This window comes from Schistocerca serialis, chromosome 3 (assembly GCF_023864345.2).
Source record: "Schistocerca serialis cubense isolate TAMUIC-IGC-003099 chromosome 3, iqSchSeri2.2, whole genome shotgun sequence".
NCBI classification, from domain to species: Eukaryota; Metazoa; Arthropoda; class Insecta; order Orthoptera; family Acrididae; genus Schistocerca; species Schistocerca serialis.
The window spans coordinates 31,380,416-31,400,150 of record NC_064640.1 but is presented as its reverse complement, the minus strand read 5'-3'; the positions used below and the strand labels follow the sequence as shown (position 1 = coordinate 31,400,150).

The following is a 19,735-nucleotide window of genomic DNA, read 5'->3' as shown; positions in this document are numbered from 1 at the left end:
TTATTATTTTACAGTGGATGGAGCTTTTCTCTCTCATAAAAAACACACAGTGAGAACCATATTTCTGTATGGATATTACTCATGGAAGCTACTCGTTTAGCTGTGGATTATCTAAGGGAAGAAATCTGTAGAATGTTCACTTGATGTGTTAGTGAAAGAAATGGTTGGAATACAGTTGTAAGTTGCAGTAGGAAGTCTCCTTTATTTATTGATGGTGACTGGTTTTGGACTTGTGTCCATTCTCAAACCATTCCATGGAAATACAATCACAGCAGATGTACAACAGTAATACCAGCACAGCAAGAGTACGAGAATAATGCATGTTGTAGAAGGATACAAAGTTAATACTGTCTTCACAAGTGACTGAATATAGTTATTTATGCATGTGTGGAACAACCACACCAAACAATCCAACTGGTAATTCAGGAAACTTTAGCACACATCAGACAAGTTACAATGAGCAGTGCAAAGAGAACTAATGCTGCGGCTCACCAGTAGCTACCAAGTGACAGCCCGTGAGACCACAAGTAGTGGTTTGCACATAGGACAAAATGTTTATTATCTAACACACTGTTCCAATACTGCAATATTATAATTGCAAACTATATAACAACAGTTTAAACATATTGCTATAGAGGTGACATGCTTCAGGTGACTCCTCAAGCATGAGTTGAGAAAATGTGTTTGACAGCTGGACAAGCAACAGTACAGTATGCTCGTCAACTGGGAGCAGTGAGCATCTTATAGGCTTGACACACCATGAGGAGTTCCCACCAGATGGTGATCAGTGGTGCCCCGACCTCAGCGCAGACCAAGTATGGGCTGGTCCTGTGAGTATCCATGGGCAGACTGATTCCATCATGGTGGATAATGTGAATGGTCTTCAGGTACACAAGTCACAATGATTTATACACTATGCACCCACAGTCTAGCCATGGGGCCCGTAACCTATCTGACAATGATAACCTTAACCAAGAACTTGAACATCTGATGTCGGTTTCCCAGAAAACGGCTACACAGAGAAGCAAAGTTGGAGAGCTCTATGACCCACACTGACTGTACAACCAGAGGAAACAGAAGAGGAACCTCAGCAGAATGGGGAACGGCATTTATTCCGTTCTGTGGCGCTTTAGTGGGAAAGGTAGGTCGAATTCTTCAAAAACATCAAGTGGAGACCGTGTTCTGCCCAAGGACGATCGAGGACTACGGAAATCCGAAATCTACCAGATCACCTGTGAATATGGCACGACTTACAAAGGTCAAACGGTGCGCGTACTATCGAAGATCATTGTCAAGAACATCAATGGCACACCAGACTGCAGCAGCCTAACAAGTCATCCATTGCTGAACATTGCCTCTCGGAATTACACAGAATGATATTTCTTACACAGATGTCCAAATACTGGGACTGTGTCATTAAAGAATCCATCGAGATTTAAGTACACAAACCACTGATCACCCAAGATAGCAGTTACATTCTTAGACCTGGGAACCTGCTTTGAATCTGATTAAAAGGAAAAAGAAGACAGCCCAACACGAGCTGACTTAGAGTACAGGCAGAAATACTAAGAACACACTGCCAGCATGCACCCCTGAGTGGGTACCAAGAACGGATTGGGTGTTGGGTGCTCCGCACATGGGCGCAGACCATTTTCGGAAAACCTGGAGAGAGGGAGGAGATAAAAGGCCGATGCCGGCAACTCGGCAGTCAGTTCGACATTGCACCTGATGATGGCAACATGGTCACTTGCCGAAATATTGTGCCCATTGGACACTTAACACCTTGCTGTTCACCCAAGAATTCTTTCATCATGAAGTACGCCGGGAGAAATTGAAGAATCACATTACATACCTTTAGAGGGGGGAGATGTATCGCAGCATGAAAAGACTTGACAAGTTGCGGCACCAGAGAAGCTGTTTACTGAGTGCATTTGCATTCCTCATAAGATGCCGTGAAGAGTGTGTGGTGGCAAAATTCGCAAAGGTGGAGCCTCACATTGACACAGCCAGTAGAATCAGCAAATGTGCCAGCCTTGCCGTGGCTTGTGAAAGAATAAGTTTCACTTGCTGGTGCCTCGACTCGACTAACAGATAACTTCTCAAACTACATCTACAGCTGGCCAACCAGCTCATCTCCTGGACATGGGAATGGATTGATGGTGTCAGATGGGCCACAGGGGACTCTGCACAAAGAAAGGCCACTGGGCAACAAACCTCAAAATTTGAGCATTTATAAGAACGACAACCTCTTGAGGCTCTCTGCAAGACTATCAGTAATCTCAAAGCCAGGCAACTGGATGATGACGCGCTCTCAGTTCTTAAGAGAGGACTCAACTTCACACCAACTCCTAAAGCAGCACCTATCATGGATATCATCAGTGCAGTGGACCAGGCAACTGCACGACTTCCACCTGAATCAGCTGAAGAAGTATGTCGTGAAACCTGTCAACCTCTCATGCAAACTAAACCTGTGAAACCGAACATCTCTAGCAGGGAGAGGGTGGCCATAAAGGAGCTACGAGAAGACAAAGATATTGTAGTCTTACCAGCCGACAAAGGCAACACAACTGTGATCTTATCTCATCAGGATTACATCGAGGAAATGCGTGGTTTGCTAGAAGTCAGTGCATATCAGAAGGTCAACACTGATCCTACCAAGAGAGTGGAGTGGAAGACCACAGCTCTTCTCAAAGAATCCAGCTTACCAGGCAATGTTTTGAAGAAGCTATGACAGAGAGCATGTGTTTGCCGAGACTTTACAGACTCCCGAAGGTACACAAAGAGGGAGTGCCTTTACGCCTAACTGTAAGCAAAACTGGTGCTCCGATGTACTCACTTGCAAAATACCTGTGGATATGCTTAGTCCTTATGTCGGAAAAAGTCCACTTCGTATTCACGACTCAGTGGATTTTGTCGGGCATCTTAACAACTTCAGACTTCATGATTCAAACATCCTTGTGAGTTCCCATGTTGTCTCTCTGTTCACAAGGGAGCCTATACAGGAATCCTTGGAACTTATTGGTCAGAAGTTTGACGCAGAGACGAGCAACCATTTTAGGCATGACCTGATGTCAACATATTTTCTCTTCAATGGTGGATATTAGAAGCAGTCAGGAGGAGTATCCATGGAGAGTCCACTTTCACCAGTCATTGCCACTTGTTCATGGAACATTTTGAGGAGGAAGCCCTGGATTCACCACAGTGGAAACCTACCTGTTTCTTCCACTATGGTGATGACATATGTCATATGGCCACATGGTAGAGACAAGTTGAACGGTTTCCTCATACATTTCAGTTCCATACACAAGAACATCAAGTTTACCATGGAAGTCAAAGTGGATGGAGTGCTCTATTTTCTGTATGCTCTGGTTAAAAGAAGAGCAGATGGCACATTGGGCCAGAGTGTGTACTGTAAGAAGATGCACACCAACGTTTATTTACATACAAACAGCTGCCACCATCCAGCAGAGGAACGGCATCCTCAAAACATCGGTTCACAGGGCTCGTACCCTTTCTGACAATGAGAGCCTTAACCAAGAACTTGTACATCTGAGATCGATTTTCCAGAAAATGGCTACACAAAGACACAAATTTGGAGAGCTCTGTCCCAGACTGACTGTACAACTGGAGTAAATAGAAGAGGAACCTCAGCAGGATGAGGGCACAGCATTCATTCTGTTCAGTGACGCTTTATTGGGAAAGATAGGTCGAATTCTTCAAAAACATCAAGTGGAAACTGTCTTCCGCACACTAATTAAGACACAGGCACTGCTTGGTAATGTCAAGGACAATCTAGGACTATGGAAATCCGGAGTCTACCAGATTGCCTGTGAATGTGGCATGACTTACATTGGTCAAACGGTGCATACTATCGAAGATTGTTGCAAGAACATCAACGACACACCAGACTGCATCAGCCTAACATGTTGATGGTTGTTGAACATTGCCTCTCGGAACTACACAGAATGAATTACGATCAAAACAATGCACTTACACAGACACCCAAATACTAGGACTGCGTCATTAAAAAATCCACCGAGATTTGAGTACGGGAACTGCTGATCAATCAAGATAGCGGTTACATCCTTAGTAAGTCCTGAGAACCCCCCTCTGAATCTGATTAAAAGGAGAAAGAAGACATCTCACCATGAACTAACTTCAAGAACAGGCAGAGATACTAAGAAGACACCGCCAGCACATGCCCCTGGGTGCAGTCCGTGAATGGAACAGATGCTCGACACACTGTACTTTGGTGCAGACCATGTTTGGAAAATCTGGAGGGGAGAGGGGGGGGGGGGGGGGAGGAGGAGATCAAAGCCTGGCGCTGGAACCACAGCAGTCAGTTTGTGAGCACACCTGACGTTGTCACTGTGGTTGCTTGCCAAAATATTGTGTCTGTTGGACACTAATGTCCGGCTGTTCACCTGTGAACTCTTTTTCATGAAGTACACTGAGAGAAATTGAAGAATCACTTCAACCTTTGTTTTGGGATAATTTTCTTTTGTCAGCAATCCCTCTTTCCTTGTTTAGTGATCAACTTTATTTGTTTAGGGGTCTCTTTATTTAGTGATTTCTTTTGTTTGAGTATAATTTCCCCTTTCTTCTTTATTCACTGACCTCTTTTTGTTTGCTTATTGAGAACTCTCACTCTTTATAGGTGCTCTGTATACATTTAACTGTTAGTCTTGGTCTTGAGTCCAAATAGGATTCTCCTTATTTATTAGTTTCTTTCAAATTTTCTATAGCTTTTTTCTGATGGCCATTTGTGTATCCAGTAGAATACAAAGAACGCATGATTAAATTTTTATGTGATTTGGGGTTATACAGGTTATGGAATTTAGTACACAGAGCTGTGACAATGCCTCTAACCCAGTTGGGCATTGAGTCAAACTCAGCCTGGATGACATATATGGCTACATTACTCCAGGCTGCTGCTTCAACTCCACACCAGAATTTATCCATTATAGTGGCTGGAAAGTGGTGGAGTGCTAGTCTCTCAGTAATCCATGACCAGATGTTTTCAATTGTTGTGTGATGTACGGAGTGTGCTGGCTAGGCCCACAGTCGATCACCTTCCATGTTGAGGCAGGTCAGCACTGCAGAGGCAATGGATAGTCTTGCATTATCTTGTTGAAAATGAGGACACAGGTATCTCAAAGACAGGGTACACTCACCGACCTCAAGATGGCAGAAAGTAATACCTGCTGTCCAAATTACCTTCCACGTGAACCAGAGGTAATATGTACTCAATGGCATCCTATAAAATTACGCCAGGTGCTCAGACCATATATTGACAATGAATGTAATGTGATAACACTTATTTTCCTCGAAGTTTTCACACTCAAATTCTTACATCATGATGCTGTACGCAGAACTGGGACTCATATGAAACGATGTCCAGTGTTGTCATTCGGTGCTCCACTGTTGGTGCACCCTACTCTGCTGCTATGTCAAGGGTAACTGCAGCAATGGTCACTGTGTCAACAATCTGTGGTGCTCCAGACATCATCGCATTACCTGTGTGGATACTTGTCTTGCAGCAAACAAACACTATCCGGATTCAAGGAACACAACATAGCAGAATGATCTTGCATGGCTGAGTGAACATTATGTCCATCCTCTCAGGAACTACTTCGATAGGTTCGTTGAGATGCTGCATAGTGTGGAGTATGACTCCCATGAACCCATCACTTTCATATTCACAGGACAGTCATGGGATCATGACCAAAGCAAACAGCCATATCGCATAACGACAAACCACAGTCTTCAAAGACCACAGTCCTGCCACGGTCAAAATTCAACATGTGGTGATAGACATTTCTCCTCATTACATGAGGCACAAACAACTAGCAATAAAAAGTTATTTCTAAATGAGAAATCCCCTGTGTAATCTTTCCCTATATGCAGAATGTAGATGGTGTTGCTCCTCTCTACTCTACACAACTGCACTGAAAGGCTTACCATTGGCATACTCGAACTTGCAATACAGTCCAAGCCAGTTTGATGAATGTTGCATGCTGCCATCTTGGTGTAGCAGTTTTAATGGTCAACAGTGTACATGCTTCCTTCTCTACATTTGTTTTGTTTTGTCTTAGGGCGCTAAAACAACTACGGTCATATGCGCCCACAACAGACTTGTAGGATACAAAGACAAAAGGAGCAGCTAGAAGTGACTACATGTTAAACCCAATCGATGGATGGAAGGACAGCTAAAATCAGGTACTTGGAGAAAGGTGTATAAAATGTACCATAGAGAAACAGAGATCCTGAAGTAAAGATTAAATGTGCTTTGCCATATTGCTACAATGGATAAAAAGTAAAATGCGGTCAACAGCCCATGCGTCATTTGTTAAAACAACTAATAACTCAGACGGCAAAATAAATTGGAATGTGAATGGTTAAAAAAACAGCATTTCATCAGGAAATGGCAAATCGTCAAAGGTTGAGGGCAATGAGCACAAAGTGGCAGGGGAGCACCACTTAACAAATGGCGATGGCTAAAGAGACAGTGCTCAGTACACAATCTAACTAAAAGGATGATCTCGTGTCGAGAGGGCCTAGAGGAGTTCGTCCAAGCCGATGCGAGAGGTTTAATTTCCCGGAGCTTGTTACCATGAAGGGAGGACCAGTGGTGATGACAAAGTAACATCACCTGCTGACAGACGGCAACACAGAGATCATCGGTGGGAATGGAAGAACTAGAGCCGAGGTACCAGCACTGCAGCCTTGGCAGCAGCAGCAGCCGTCTTGCTTCCCATCAGACTGACGTGGCCGGGAAGCCACATAAACATCACTGTGGCTCCATCAAGAGTGAGCAAGTGACAGCTTTCCTGGACCTGTTGCACTAAGGGGTGGACAGTATACAGCACACAGAGGCATTGAGAGAGTCGAAGCAGATGACACAATTGAAAAGCCTGTGTTTCCAGATGTATTGTGTGACCTGATACAGGGCGAAGAGCCCTGCTGTAAATACTGAGCAGTGTTCCGGAAGTCAGTACCAAAACACGTTGGTGCCAATGCCGAAGGCACACCAAACACTACAATCAGTCTGAGAGTCTGAAACTTATGGCGATAGAGCAAGGATGGACTAGTGTCCTTAGGAAGCAAATGAAGGCCAAGGTGAACACGGGCCACTGCACAAAGGTTGTAAAGGGTTAACACCCATCGGGAAAGTGGCAGGTAGCGTGAAGTTAAGCTGCTGGAGCAAGAGCCAAAACTGAATGCCAGAAGGTAACACAGAAGAGGAACGTGCCCCATACTGGTGATCAAAGGAGTCATCAAAGAAGTAGGCATAGGATGGGTGGCCAAGCATGGCAGACAAACAGCATGCATATCTGCTGAGGAGGAAGCCATGGCGGTATGGTAGTGGTAGTTCAGCAGCTTTTGCATACAGACCCTCAACTGGGATAGTGGCATAAAAGGCGCCAGTGGCCAAACGGATGCCACTATTTTTGATTGTATTGAGACGGTGTAATATGGACAGACATGCAAACGCATAAACGATACACTCATAGTCTAGTTTCGAATGGACAAGGGAAGTATAAATGGAGGAGGGTGGTTCACTCCGCTCCCCAGGAAATACCGCTGAGGGCACATAGGACATTGAGGGACCACGTACAGCGGGCAGCCAGGTAAGACACATGAGAGGACGAAGAAAGTTTCCTATTGAGCATGAGCCCCAGGAATTTTGTAGTTTCAATGAATAGAAGAGCAATAGCACCAAAACATAAAGACGGTGGAAGAAACCAATTGTGCCACTAGAAATTTATACAAACTGTTTTGTCGGTGGAAAAACGAAAGCCATGTTCGATTCTCCATGAGTACAGACAATCAAGACATAGTTAAATATGCTGCTCAAGGAGACAAGATTGTGGAGAACTGCCATAGATGGCAAAATTGTCAATGAAAAGGGAGCTGGAGATGCCCAGCAGGAGACAGGCCATTATAGGTTAATGGCAATAGCAAAGAGGATGTCACTCAGGACAGAACCCTGAGGCACACTGTTTTCCTGGATGAAAGTGTCCGACTAGGCAGAATCCAAACATACCTCGAAAATTCGGTCTTTTAAAAATTTCTAAAGGAAATGGGGCATGCGGCCACGGAAGCCCCACATGTAGATAGTACGGGGGATACCACTCCTCCAGCATGTGACATAAGCTTTCTCCAAATTGAAAAATACGGCCAAAGTCTGTATTTCAGCAGAAAATCATTCATGACATGGGTTGACAAAGTGATGAGATGGTCAACTGCAGAACGGCTTGCTCTAAATCCACACTGTGTGGTGGTAAGTAAATTGTGAGACTCCAGCCACCATACCAGCTGGGCATAAATCATATGTTCCATCACCTTGCAAACACAGCTGTTGAGAGATATGGGGTGATAACTGGCAGGAAGGTGTTTGTCCTTACCAGGCTTACATGTGGAACTGACAGTGGCTTCATGCCAGCATCTGGGAAACGTACCCTCTGCCCAGATGCAATTGCATGTATGAAGGCAAAAGCACTTGCCCACAAGAGAAAGGTTCTGCAACACGGGGGGAGGGGTTTATTAGTGATTGGGAGCTCCAACGTTAGGGGGGTGATGGAGCCCCTTAGGGAAATAGCAGAAAGGTCGGGGAAGAAGGCCAGTGTTCACTCTGTCTGCTTGCCGAGGGGGGGGGGGGGGGGGGGGTCTCATCCGAGATGTGGAGGAGGCTCTGCCGGCGGCGATAGAGAGCACTGGGTGCACCCGACTGCAAATTGTTGCTCATGTCGGCACCAATGACTCCTGCCGTTTGGGTTCAGAGGCATCCTCAGTTCATACAGGCGGTTGGTGAAGGCGGAAAGCTTTGCTCGCGGGGTGGAATCTGAGCTAACTATTTGTAGTATCGTTCCCACAACCGATCGCGGTCCTCTGGTTTGGAGCCGAGTGGAAGGCTTAAACCAGAGGCTCAGACGATTCTGCGGAGATCTGGGGTGCAAATTTCCTGACCTCCGCTATTGGGTGGAGAAATGTACGGTGCCCCTGAATAGATCAGGCATGCACTACACGCAGGAAGCAGCTACAAGGGTAGCGGAGTACGTGTGGAGTGCACATGTGGGTCTTTTAGGTTAGAGAATTCCCTCCCCAGACCCGACAAGACGCCTCCTGAGACGCGGCAAGGTAGGAGTAGGCAAAATGCAACAGGGAATAACAATATTAATCTGCTAATAGTAAACTGCAAGAGCATCTATAGAAAGGTCCCAGAACTGCTCTCATTAATAAACGGTCACAATGCCCACATAGTACTAGGGACAGAAAGTTAGCTGAAACCAGATGTGAACAGTAATGAAATTTTAAACTCAGATTGGAATGTATACTACAGAGACAGGCTGGACAGTGAAGGGGGAGGCGTGTTTATAGCGATAAGAAGTGCAATAGTGTCGAAGGAAAATGACAGAGATCCGAAATGTGAAATAATTTGGGTGAAGGTCATGGTTAAAGCAGGCTCAGACATGGTAATTGGATGTCTCTATAGGCCCCCTGGCTCAGCAGCTGTTGTGGCTGAGCACCTGAAGGATAATTGGAAAATATTTCGAGTAGATTTCCCCACCATGTTATAGTTCTGGGTGGAGATTTTAATTTGGTGGATATAGACTGGGAAACTCAAATGTTCATAACGAGTGGCAGGGACAAAGACTCCAGTGAAAATTTTTTAAGTGCTTTATCTGAAAACTACCTTGAGCAGTTAAACAGAGAACTGGCTCTTGGCCATAACATATTAGGCCTTCTGGTGACAAACAGACCCGAACTATTTGAAACAGTTAACGCAGAACAGGGAATCAGCGATCATAAAGTGGTTACTGCATCAATGATTTCAGCCATAAATAGAAATATTAAAAAAGGTAGGAAGATTTTTCGGTTTAGCAAAAGTGACAAAAAGCAGATTTCAGAGTACCTGATGGCTCAACACAAAAGTTTTGTCTCAAGTACAGATAGTGTTGAGGATCAGCGGACAAAGTTCAAAACCATCATACAATACGCATTAGATGAGTATGTGCCAAGCAAGATCGTAAGAAATGGAAAAGAGCCACCGTGGTACAACAACCGAGTTAGAGAACTGCTGCAGAAGCAAAGGGAACTTCACAGCAAACATAAACTTCACAGCAAACATAAACTTCACAGCAAACATAAACTTCACAGCAAACATAAACTTCACAGCAAACATAAACATAGCCAAAGCCTTGCAGACAAACAAAAACTAAGCGAAGCGAAATGTAGTGTGAGGAGGGCTATGCAAGAGGCATTCAATGAATTCGAAAGTAAAGTTCTATGTACTGACTTGGCAGAAAATCCTAAGAAATTTTGGTCTTATGTCAAAGCGGTAGGTGGATCAAAACAAAATGTCCAGACACTCTGTGACCAAAATGGTACTGAAACAGAGGATGACAGACTAAAGGCAGAAATACTAAATGTCTTTTTCCAAAGCTGTTTCACAGAGGAAGACTGCACTGTAGTTCCTTCTCTATATTGTCACACAGATGACAAAATGGTAGATATCGAAATAGACAACACAGGGATAGAGAAACAATTAAAATCGCTCAAAAGAGGAAAGGCTGCTGGACCTGATGGGATACCACTTCGATTTTACACAGAGTATGCGAAGGAACTTGCCCCCCTTCTTGCAGCGGTGTACCGTAGGTCTCTAGAAGAGCGTAGCATTCCAAAGGATTGGAAAAGGGCACAGGTTATCCCGGTTTTCAAGGAGGGATACCGAACAGATGTGCAGAACTATAGACCTATATCTCTAACGTCTATCAGTTGTAGAATTTTGCAACACGTATTATGTTCGAGTATAATGACTTTTCTGGAGACTAGAAATCTACTCTGTAGGAATCAGCATGGGTTTCGAAAAAGAAGATCGTGTGAAACCCAGCTTGTGCTATTCGTCCACGAGACTCAGAGGGCCATAGACACGGGTTCCCAGGTAGATGCCGTGTTTCTTGACTTCCGCAAGGCATTCAATACAGTTCCCCCAGTCATTTAATGAACAAAGTAAGAGCATATGGACTATCAGACCAATTGTGTGATTGGATTGAAGAGTTCCTAGATAACAGAATGCAGCATGTCATTCTCAATGGAGAGAAGTCTTCCGAAGTACGAGTGATTTCAGGCGTGCAGCAGGGGAGCATCGTAGGACCGTTGCTATTCACAATATACATAAATGGCATTGTGGATGACATCGGAAGTTCACTGAGGCTTTTTGCGGATGATGCTGTGGTATATCGAGAGGTTGTAACAATGGAAAATTGTACTGAAATGCAGGAGGATCTGTAGTGAATTGACGCATGGTGCAGGGAATGGCAATTGAATCTCAATGTAGACAAGTGTAATGTGCTGCGAATACATAGAAAGAAAGATCCCTTATCATTTAGCTACAATATAGCAGGTCAGCAACTGGAAGGAGTTAATTCCATAAATTATCTGGGAGTAGGCCTTAGGAGTGATTTAAAATGGAGTGATCATATAAAGTTGATCGTCGGTAAAGCAGATGCCAGACTGAGATTCATTGGAAGAATCCTAAGGAAATGCAATCCGAAAGCAAAGGAAGTAGGTTACAGTACACTTGTTCGTCCACTGTTTGAATACTGCACAGCAGTGTGGGATCCGTACCAGATAGGGTTGATAGAAGAGATAGAGAAGATCCAACGGAGAGCAGCGCACTTTGTTACAGGATCATTTAGTAATCGCGAAAGCATTACGGAGATGATAGATAAACTCCAGTGGAAGACTCTGCAGGAGAGACGCTCAGTAGCTCGGTACGGTCTTATGTTGAAGTTTCGAGAACATACCTTTACCGAGGAGTCAAGCAGTATATTGCTCCCTCCTACGTATATCTCACGAAGAGACCATGAGGATAAAATCAGAGAGATTAGAGCCCACACAGAGGCATACCGACAATCCTTCTTTCCACGAACAATATGAGACTGGAATAGAAGTGAGAACCGATAGAGGTACTCAAGGTACCCTCCGCCACACACCGTCAGGTGGCTTGTGGAGTATGGATGTAGATGTAAAAGTAGATGTAGAACATCTGAATGTTAACATCATCCAGCCCTGCGGTGCAGGATCGGGATGAAGTGAGAGCATGATCTAGCTCCGTCATAGTAAAGGATTGCAGCACTCACAATTCTGAGAAGAGAAGGGTATCATCCGAGCCTCCTCCAGTCATTCCCAATGGAGGAAAGCAGGGTGGTAGTGGGAGGAGCTAGAAATCCCCACAAAATAGTGGCCTGAGGTGTTGGAGATAGCAATATGACATTGTCTACTACTGTTAAAAGAACTAGTGAATGAAATCCAGCTAGTGTTTTTGCTATCCCGAAGAACATGACAATACTGTGCATCCAACTGTTTATAATGTTGCAGTTTGCCATTGTAGGATGATAGTTAAAAAAAGGAGAGCATGTTTCCATGCACAAATTATGTTGCGGCACACCTCAGTCCACCAAGGGGCCGGGACATGGCGAGTAAAGAGGACATGGGAGGAACAAAACGTTCTGTGGTGGTAAGGATAATATTTGTAAGATATTCTACATGGTCATCGCAACTGGGGAAATTTGGTTTATCAAAGGCCACCAGAGTTGTAAAATTGCCCAGTGTCAGGTTAGCATTCCCATCTCCTCCTCCAGCTATGCAACAAACCAGGTAAAAGGTAGGGTAAAGCTGCCAGTTGGCCTTAGAAAGCTGTCATTTGGGTGTGCACTTAGGTGGTGTAGGAGTCAGCAAATGGATAGCACACGGGAAATGGTCGCTCGAGTACATATCAGAAATAACAGACCACTAGAGACAATGGGCAAGCGGGGCAGTGCAGAAGGAGAGGTTCAAGTGGGAATTGGTGTGTGTGGAGTCTGAAGGGACATGGGTGCTCCCATGTTAAGGCAGATGAGGTTAAGTTGATTGAAGAGGTCAGCCAAGAGGTCACCTCTCAGTCATAATCCCTTTTTGTTGGATTGAAGGCCATGAACATTCCATTGGAGGAGAATCACGACAAGGAAAGGGGAGGGTGGATAAAATGAAGGTGTGTCACCTCAGTGGCTGCTGTGTGCCAAGCATTCGAAGACACTGCTATAGGGCAGAGAGACTGGAGGCTCCTGCTCCACAAAATCTGCAGAGGCATCGGCATTCTCCTTCTATCAGTCTGCAGAGTCCAAGGCAGAAAAACGGTTGGCAGTGCGCGCAGGTGATGCAGAGGTCGGCTGGGCGAGTATATCATGTGCCAATACCATCAAGGAGGATCTTCAAGTCAGTAAAGGAGATGACCGTTTCCCTTTGTTTGACTTCTTGGAGCCTTTCTGGTTGGCAGAGGAAGACTCAGATGTTTTTTGCTGGAGGGACATAGAAAGTCTTCATGAGAGTATTCCTTCTGTCTTTTCTGGCCTGATGATTGTGTAGTAGGTGATTTTGCCCCACGAGGCGAAAGTTTGGTGGCTTGTTGCACAGATGGTGGAGGAGATGGGGATGCTACCACGACACTGGGTGATTTTACAACTCTGGTGCTGAATTTGAGGCTGCATGTCTGCATGGTGATGTCCTTCATGGAGTGAGATGCACCAAGAACAGTACTGAAAGTGGCGGATGGTAGAACATAGGGTTTCTGACTATTCAACAACTTGTGAATGACCAGGAAAGGAACTTTTTCCTTCACCTGGATCTCCTGGACAGCCCACTCCTCAAGACACATGGGAAAATCTTGGAATGGGACAGCATGGTTGCCATTGCAGCTTATACAGTGGAGAGAACGAAGTGGACAATCGCCCTTGTGAGCATCCCTACCACAGGTTACACATTTGGCCGGGTATTGACAGAAAAATTGAATGTGTGACACTGGTAGCAGCACATCGGGTTTGGAATGTATGGTCAGACTATGATAACTTCATAACCTGCTTTAATCTCTGATGGAAGCACCTTTCTATCAAAAGTGAGAAGAGTGTGTGTGGGCACTAAGGATGTATCTACCTTTTTCATCGCCTGATGGACTGCAAGGACACCCTGATCAGAGAGGTACATTTGGAAATCTGCCTCAGTCCGACCATCGAGCAGCCTAGTGTAAATAACACCACAGGAAAAATTCAGTGTCTGATGGACCTCAACACTAACAGCATAGTCATGGAGGAGCAACGCAGCAAACAGTCACTGTGCTTGAGAATCAAAAGTAGTCTCCAAAAGCAAAGTGTCATTGTGTAAATGAGAGCAGGATTTCGCAGGACCAGCAATTGCATCAACAACTTTCTGAATAATAAACGGATTTGCCGTAGCAAAGGACTGACCGTCTTAAGTACGTGAAACCACAAGGAACTGTGGTGCAGCTGTGAGGGTCTTTGAATCGTTAGCCTCATTCCATGTAAGTTTGGTAGACATTGACTGTGAAGATGATCATTGGCTCATTGTGAGAAAAACCCCATGATTCCCAGTGTGTCTGATGGTGTGTTCCTTCCAACTGGGGGCTCCCCTAAGAAGGGGGCACACTCACCTTAGGTGATTGTTCACACCTCAAGTCACGCCTCCCCGACACCTGACAGAGGGACCAATTGGCAATTTGGGAAGGTAGCAGCTCAGGCAATCATCCTCACACAGTGTCATTTCATGTATACAAAACATTCTTGTACTTGATTTTCCTTAGTTCGTAAGAACAAAAGCAAGATGAGGGCTCAATATCCTGCTGATGATGTCACTGCAGATGGAGTACAAGCTCTGACTGGGGAAGGATTGAGATGAAAATCTGTCATGTCCTTCCGAAAAACCAGTATTTGGCTTAAGTGATTTAGGGAAATCACAGAATGACCAGAAGGGAATGTGAACCACTGTCCTCCTGAATACAAATTCAGTGTATTACCACTGCCACCACCTTGCTCTGTGTAATCATATGAAGAGCAATGGAGCTATCTGAAGGAGATCACTTATCATAGTATGTATATGTACAGCTGCTAAAAATAAATATTAAAAAACATCCAGGGTGAGAAAAGAATTTTCTTAGTCATGGTGGCAGATGTAGAAAGGGAGGTGGAGGTGCAGGTGGCACGTGCTGTATGTTGCTGCAGACAACAATCAAGTTCATTCAGCTACTGTACACAGCCAATAAAGTGTGGCAACACTGTAGTCTGGAGGAGAGCACTTGTCACAGTTTAGCATAACAGTGGGAGATAAAATATCATTGGCTACAGTTGGTCGGTGGGGATGGATGATCACGACAGTTCACTCAAAACCAAGCCACCTTCTAACAGGATGTGCACTAGAACAGCATTTCGAGGGGGGGGGGGGGGGGGGGGAACAACTGCATTTGGGACAAATGGAATACATTGTCTTTATAACTACGAAATGAAGCAGAACTGCCACGATCCAAGAATACATCGTCAATGTTATTAACAAATTAAACTGAAACTTGAGCAATACTAGTAACAGCCATCAAGATTCTTTCCCAGTTCCCACACATGAAGATGTATCCAACTACAGCAATCCATTTCACTTACTTCTTTTGGAGATGCTGTCATTACTATTAGATGTGGAGGAATCATGCCTGTGCAACTACCAGGACGATAAGACAGATATTCTTCCTTTAGTCTTGAGTCTTTAGAAGCATTCATATTTTCACATTGTTGGGCCTGGAAAATATTTCATTTGCCATACATGAGAAATATGATTGTATACTCTGTAAATACATAAAGGAACAGACAGATACCACATACCTCTGATGAGAGTCTTGTCCCACTCAAATATGTGGATGCTTCATCAGACTGGCTGACATAAGAATGTGGTGACTGACTTATTTCCAAGTCTTTTTCGGCACTAGTCGTAGGAGTATTTTGTCCTTCCTAGAAAAAAATAGTACTCTGGTATCACCACAAATATGGAACTTTCTCACAATGCAGATACTATCTAACAAGTAACATTTACAATTCAGAAAGAGAAAAGTCGGCCCTTACATTCAGGAGGTGCCACTGTAATATTTCTGGCTTTGCAGCCATCACATTCAGCTACAAGAAGCTCTTTTAGAGCAGTTGGGATGGTAGCTGTGGCAAAATGATATAATTTGGTGTGAGGTACAGATGACAGATGGTTTATTCAGTACAGGTATCGTGAGAAAGACCGCATAAATTGTGGTCCTTCTCCATGATTGGCTACTGCATTCGGTAGTTGCATGCGAAGATGACAATCTTCTGTTGTTAATATTAGACAAACTAAACAGAGTATTGCTTGCGTGTTATATTTAAAACATCTCTCAATAGCGTGCTATCATTCCATTACTTTTCAAGTATTAATAATCAGCAGAATTATAAGCAACTGCAAAAAAAAGGCAGATGAAGCAATTCAGTGATCTTCGGATTGTGCATAACTTGGATGGCGGGCAAAGTGGTTAAGCCATAAGATCAGAGTAAGTTGAGGAGTCTCAGAGGACGGACATGTTGTCCACCGCAGTATCAGTTAAGACTTAATTTGCAATGTCTAGTTTGTAACTGTGAGAGCTGGTTAGGAATCCTCGGAGGACAGACATGCTGTCTGCCATGGTCAGTGTTAGTTAAGACTTTATTAGCACTGTATGGTTATTTGAACATATAGTTGAGAACAGTGTGATACTAACTGTGGAAATATGCAGTTCATTAATTTGTTGAAACATATAAATCATTTGTGACTCTAACGTGCAGTTTCTCATGTTCTGCTAATAAAAAGTGAGTGGCATCCCATATAAACAAACCGATTGAAATTTAATCATTTCTAAAACAACAGTTCCTCGCTAAGAGTTTCTTACAGTCTCCAGATAACAGATTCATGACCTACGTGCTGTTTTCTGCACAGGGGATAACAACTATAGAAGACTGCAGGTAGGTGAACATGTACTGGAACTTATGCATTCCACTCAAGGAGGTGGAAGCAAATAGGCACCTCACGTGTACTGGTATCTTAGTACAAACAAGATCAGTGACACGTCATCTGTGGTAATATGGAGGAGGTACGAACTCTCTCTCTCTCTCTCTCTCTCTCTCTCTCTCTCTCTCTCTCTCTCTCTCTCTCTCTCAACTTTTAATACCACTCCCAAATCACAGCACTCATAGCTCACAGAAGGAAAGAGTAGGAAGAGGAAATGGTTCAGGAAGGGGAATGCCTCTTTTCTGGAGATGATATCTATCTATTATTTCGAAAGATACGAGTGTTGTGATTGTTTTTATGAGTTCGTATCAGAAGTACTGCAAATTTTCCTCCTGAATGTACCGACTATCCTTTATCACTTTAACAGTTTTCTGAATTGAATTTTCGTTTTTATACAAGACACACACTAACCAGTTCAATGCATTTTATAATTCCATGGTACCAGAAGCTCTCCTATCAATTGCTGATATTCTACCAACCGGCAGAATGAATGACAAACAATAGGTGCTACTGGCAATAAACAAGAATACTGCAGGAATCAGTATTTTGAAATCATGTGCCTCTCTGCATTTTCTTATTTGAATACTATGTGGCATAACAATTTTACATGGAGTACTGCTGTTACTAGATTGATCTGTAATTGCACAGAGATGTTTACATCCCACATACACAAATTAGACTGCTTATAGAAAGATAGTGAGTGCAAAGGGAGTCTCATTTTTTGGTGTTTGTGTGCATTTGACATCTACCTATCTGTCTAATGTTAGGATTGACCGACATATATCCTACATAATAGTGAGTTGGTAATCAGCTGCCACAGCACATCAGACCAGAAGACCCAACAAACTGTCTCTAAAAAGACCACTGAAAATGAGATTTTGTCTGAGATTACACAGGTCTACAAATTCATACTCTGCAATTTTTTGTTGATCATTTTAGGTGAGTTGAATGTTTATTGATATGTTAAGTTCAGATATGCTATGGGTTCCCTCTCTCACATAAGGGTTTTCACAAGGTAATGACAAACAATCAGAAAATTCATACAAAACACACACTCAAAAAAGCTTTATTGATATAGACATGATAAAATAAGACACTCCTAACATTACAATGAAGTGTTTTGTTATTCATGTTTAATGCAAAGGCATACATTTTAACTTCTCTTCTTTTTTCCTTCAAATCTCCATTGTATTTTCTTCTTTGCTTTCTCCCAGTTCCTCATTCACAGCACCTAGATTTTCTAGAAAACAGCTGATGCGGGAGTCCAGAAAGTGCAGCTACGAGCTCACTGAGGCATCCTATTTACGAAGTTATCCAGCATGTTTCTGATTCTCGTAATCAATGTCCATGTAGTTGCAAAGGAACTTGTTGACAACTTGTTAAAAGGATATCCAAGATTACCTTTAAATTTCATCTTCCATTAGTTTCTGAATATCAGGTCTGATGAACACCCCCTTCTTTCATCTCAACTTTCGATAGTAGTGGTAACGTCTTCCCACACACTTCAGGATGTCACCATCTTTTGGTAGGGCTTTAATAAATCATTTCATAATGCAAGTTTTATGTGAAGTGGAGGCAGAAGCATTTTTTGGGTATATATCTGAAATGAATTATACATTTTTCCCTCCAACTTATAGCGTTCTGATTAGCCTGATTTTCTGAGACCAGTGCCTGTCTTTTGCATGACTGCCCCATTTGCTTAGGAGACAGGAGTCCTTCCTAACAACTTGAACATACTCAGTGTTGTCCTGATCCCTAATCTTTATGTCAAAGGACACAAAATACACTTCTTTGAGAAAGCTGCTGTTTTCGCAACAAATCTGTCACAGATGTATCAGAAGTGATCAGGAGAATTAATATAACCTCATGAAGCCATAAAATTCGCAAAAGCAGGAACCAGTGGAATTGTCACTCATTGCTGAAGTTTGCATCAAAAGCAATATGTAAAACAAATATATAGGACACAATATTACAATGTCACTGAAACACATAGGAACATCTATGTGATTACTTTGCAATTCACAATTAATTGTCAAACCACCTTCAAGCTATTTCTCTACTGTTCCACTTAAATCTTTCTGTGCGAGCTCTGATTTCTCTTATTTTATCATGGTGATCATTTCTCCCTATGTAGGTGGGTGCCAACAGAATATTTTCACAATCTGAGGAGAAAGTTGGTGACTGAAATTTTAAGAGAAGATCCTGCCGCAATGAAATGAAATGAGCCCAGGTTCGATTCACAGCCCGGTCGGAGATTTCAGCTGCTCGGGCATTGGGTGTTGTGTTGTCGTCATCATCATCATCATCATCATCATCATCATTGACAACAACAACATCGAAGTTACAGAAGTGGCATCATATATAAAGACTTGCAAAAGGTGGCTGAACAACCCCAGATGGGATCTCCCACCTAATAATGCCACATGACCATTTCATTTCATTTATTTCATTTTCTACGTGATGATACAAAACAAGCTGCCCTTCTTTGAAGTTTCCCAGTCCCATCTGATGCGGATCCCACACTGCACAGCAACACTCTAGAAAAGGGCAGACAAGCATGGTGTAGTCAGTCTCTTTAGTGGACCTGTCGCACTTTCTATGTGTTCTGCCAATAAATCACAGTCTTTGGTTTGCTTTACCCATAACATTATATATGTGAACATTCCAATTTAAGTTATTTGTAATTGTAATCCCTAAGAATTTAGCTGAATGTACAGCCTTTAGATTTGTGTGAGAGATTAATTGTGTAACTGGAGTTTATCAGATTTCTTTTACTACGCATGTGGATACATGTTTAATTCCAGAGGTATGCAAAAACTATCATCCGAAATCTTGCTAAATGCATTCTCTGACA

The 19,735-nt window shown here is 43.3% G+C and overlaps 1 protein-coding gene across 9 annotated transcripts in view; it reads right to left on the bottom strand.

The window, feature by feature from the left end:
* Positions 1–19,735, bottom strand: part of LOC126469689 (molybdopterin synthase catalytic subunit-like) — a 106,051-nt gene that overhangs the window by 27,768 nt on the left and 58,548 nt on the right. For 8 of the 9 annotated variants that reach the window (XM_050096849.1, XM_050096855.1, XM_050096851.1 and 5 more), the window contains 2 exons: positions 15,702–15,827; positions 15,486–15,617 (listed from right to left, as the gene is read on the bottom strand). The exons of the other annotated variant lie outside the window; for it this stretch is intronic. In XM_050096849.1, the coding sequence (XP_049952806.1) occupies positions 15,486–15,617; positions 15,702–15,827 (258 nt within the window). The remainder of the gene's footprint in view (positions 1–15,485; positions 15,618–15,701; positions 15,828–19,735) is intronic. 9 annotated transcript variants of the gene reach the window in all.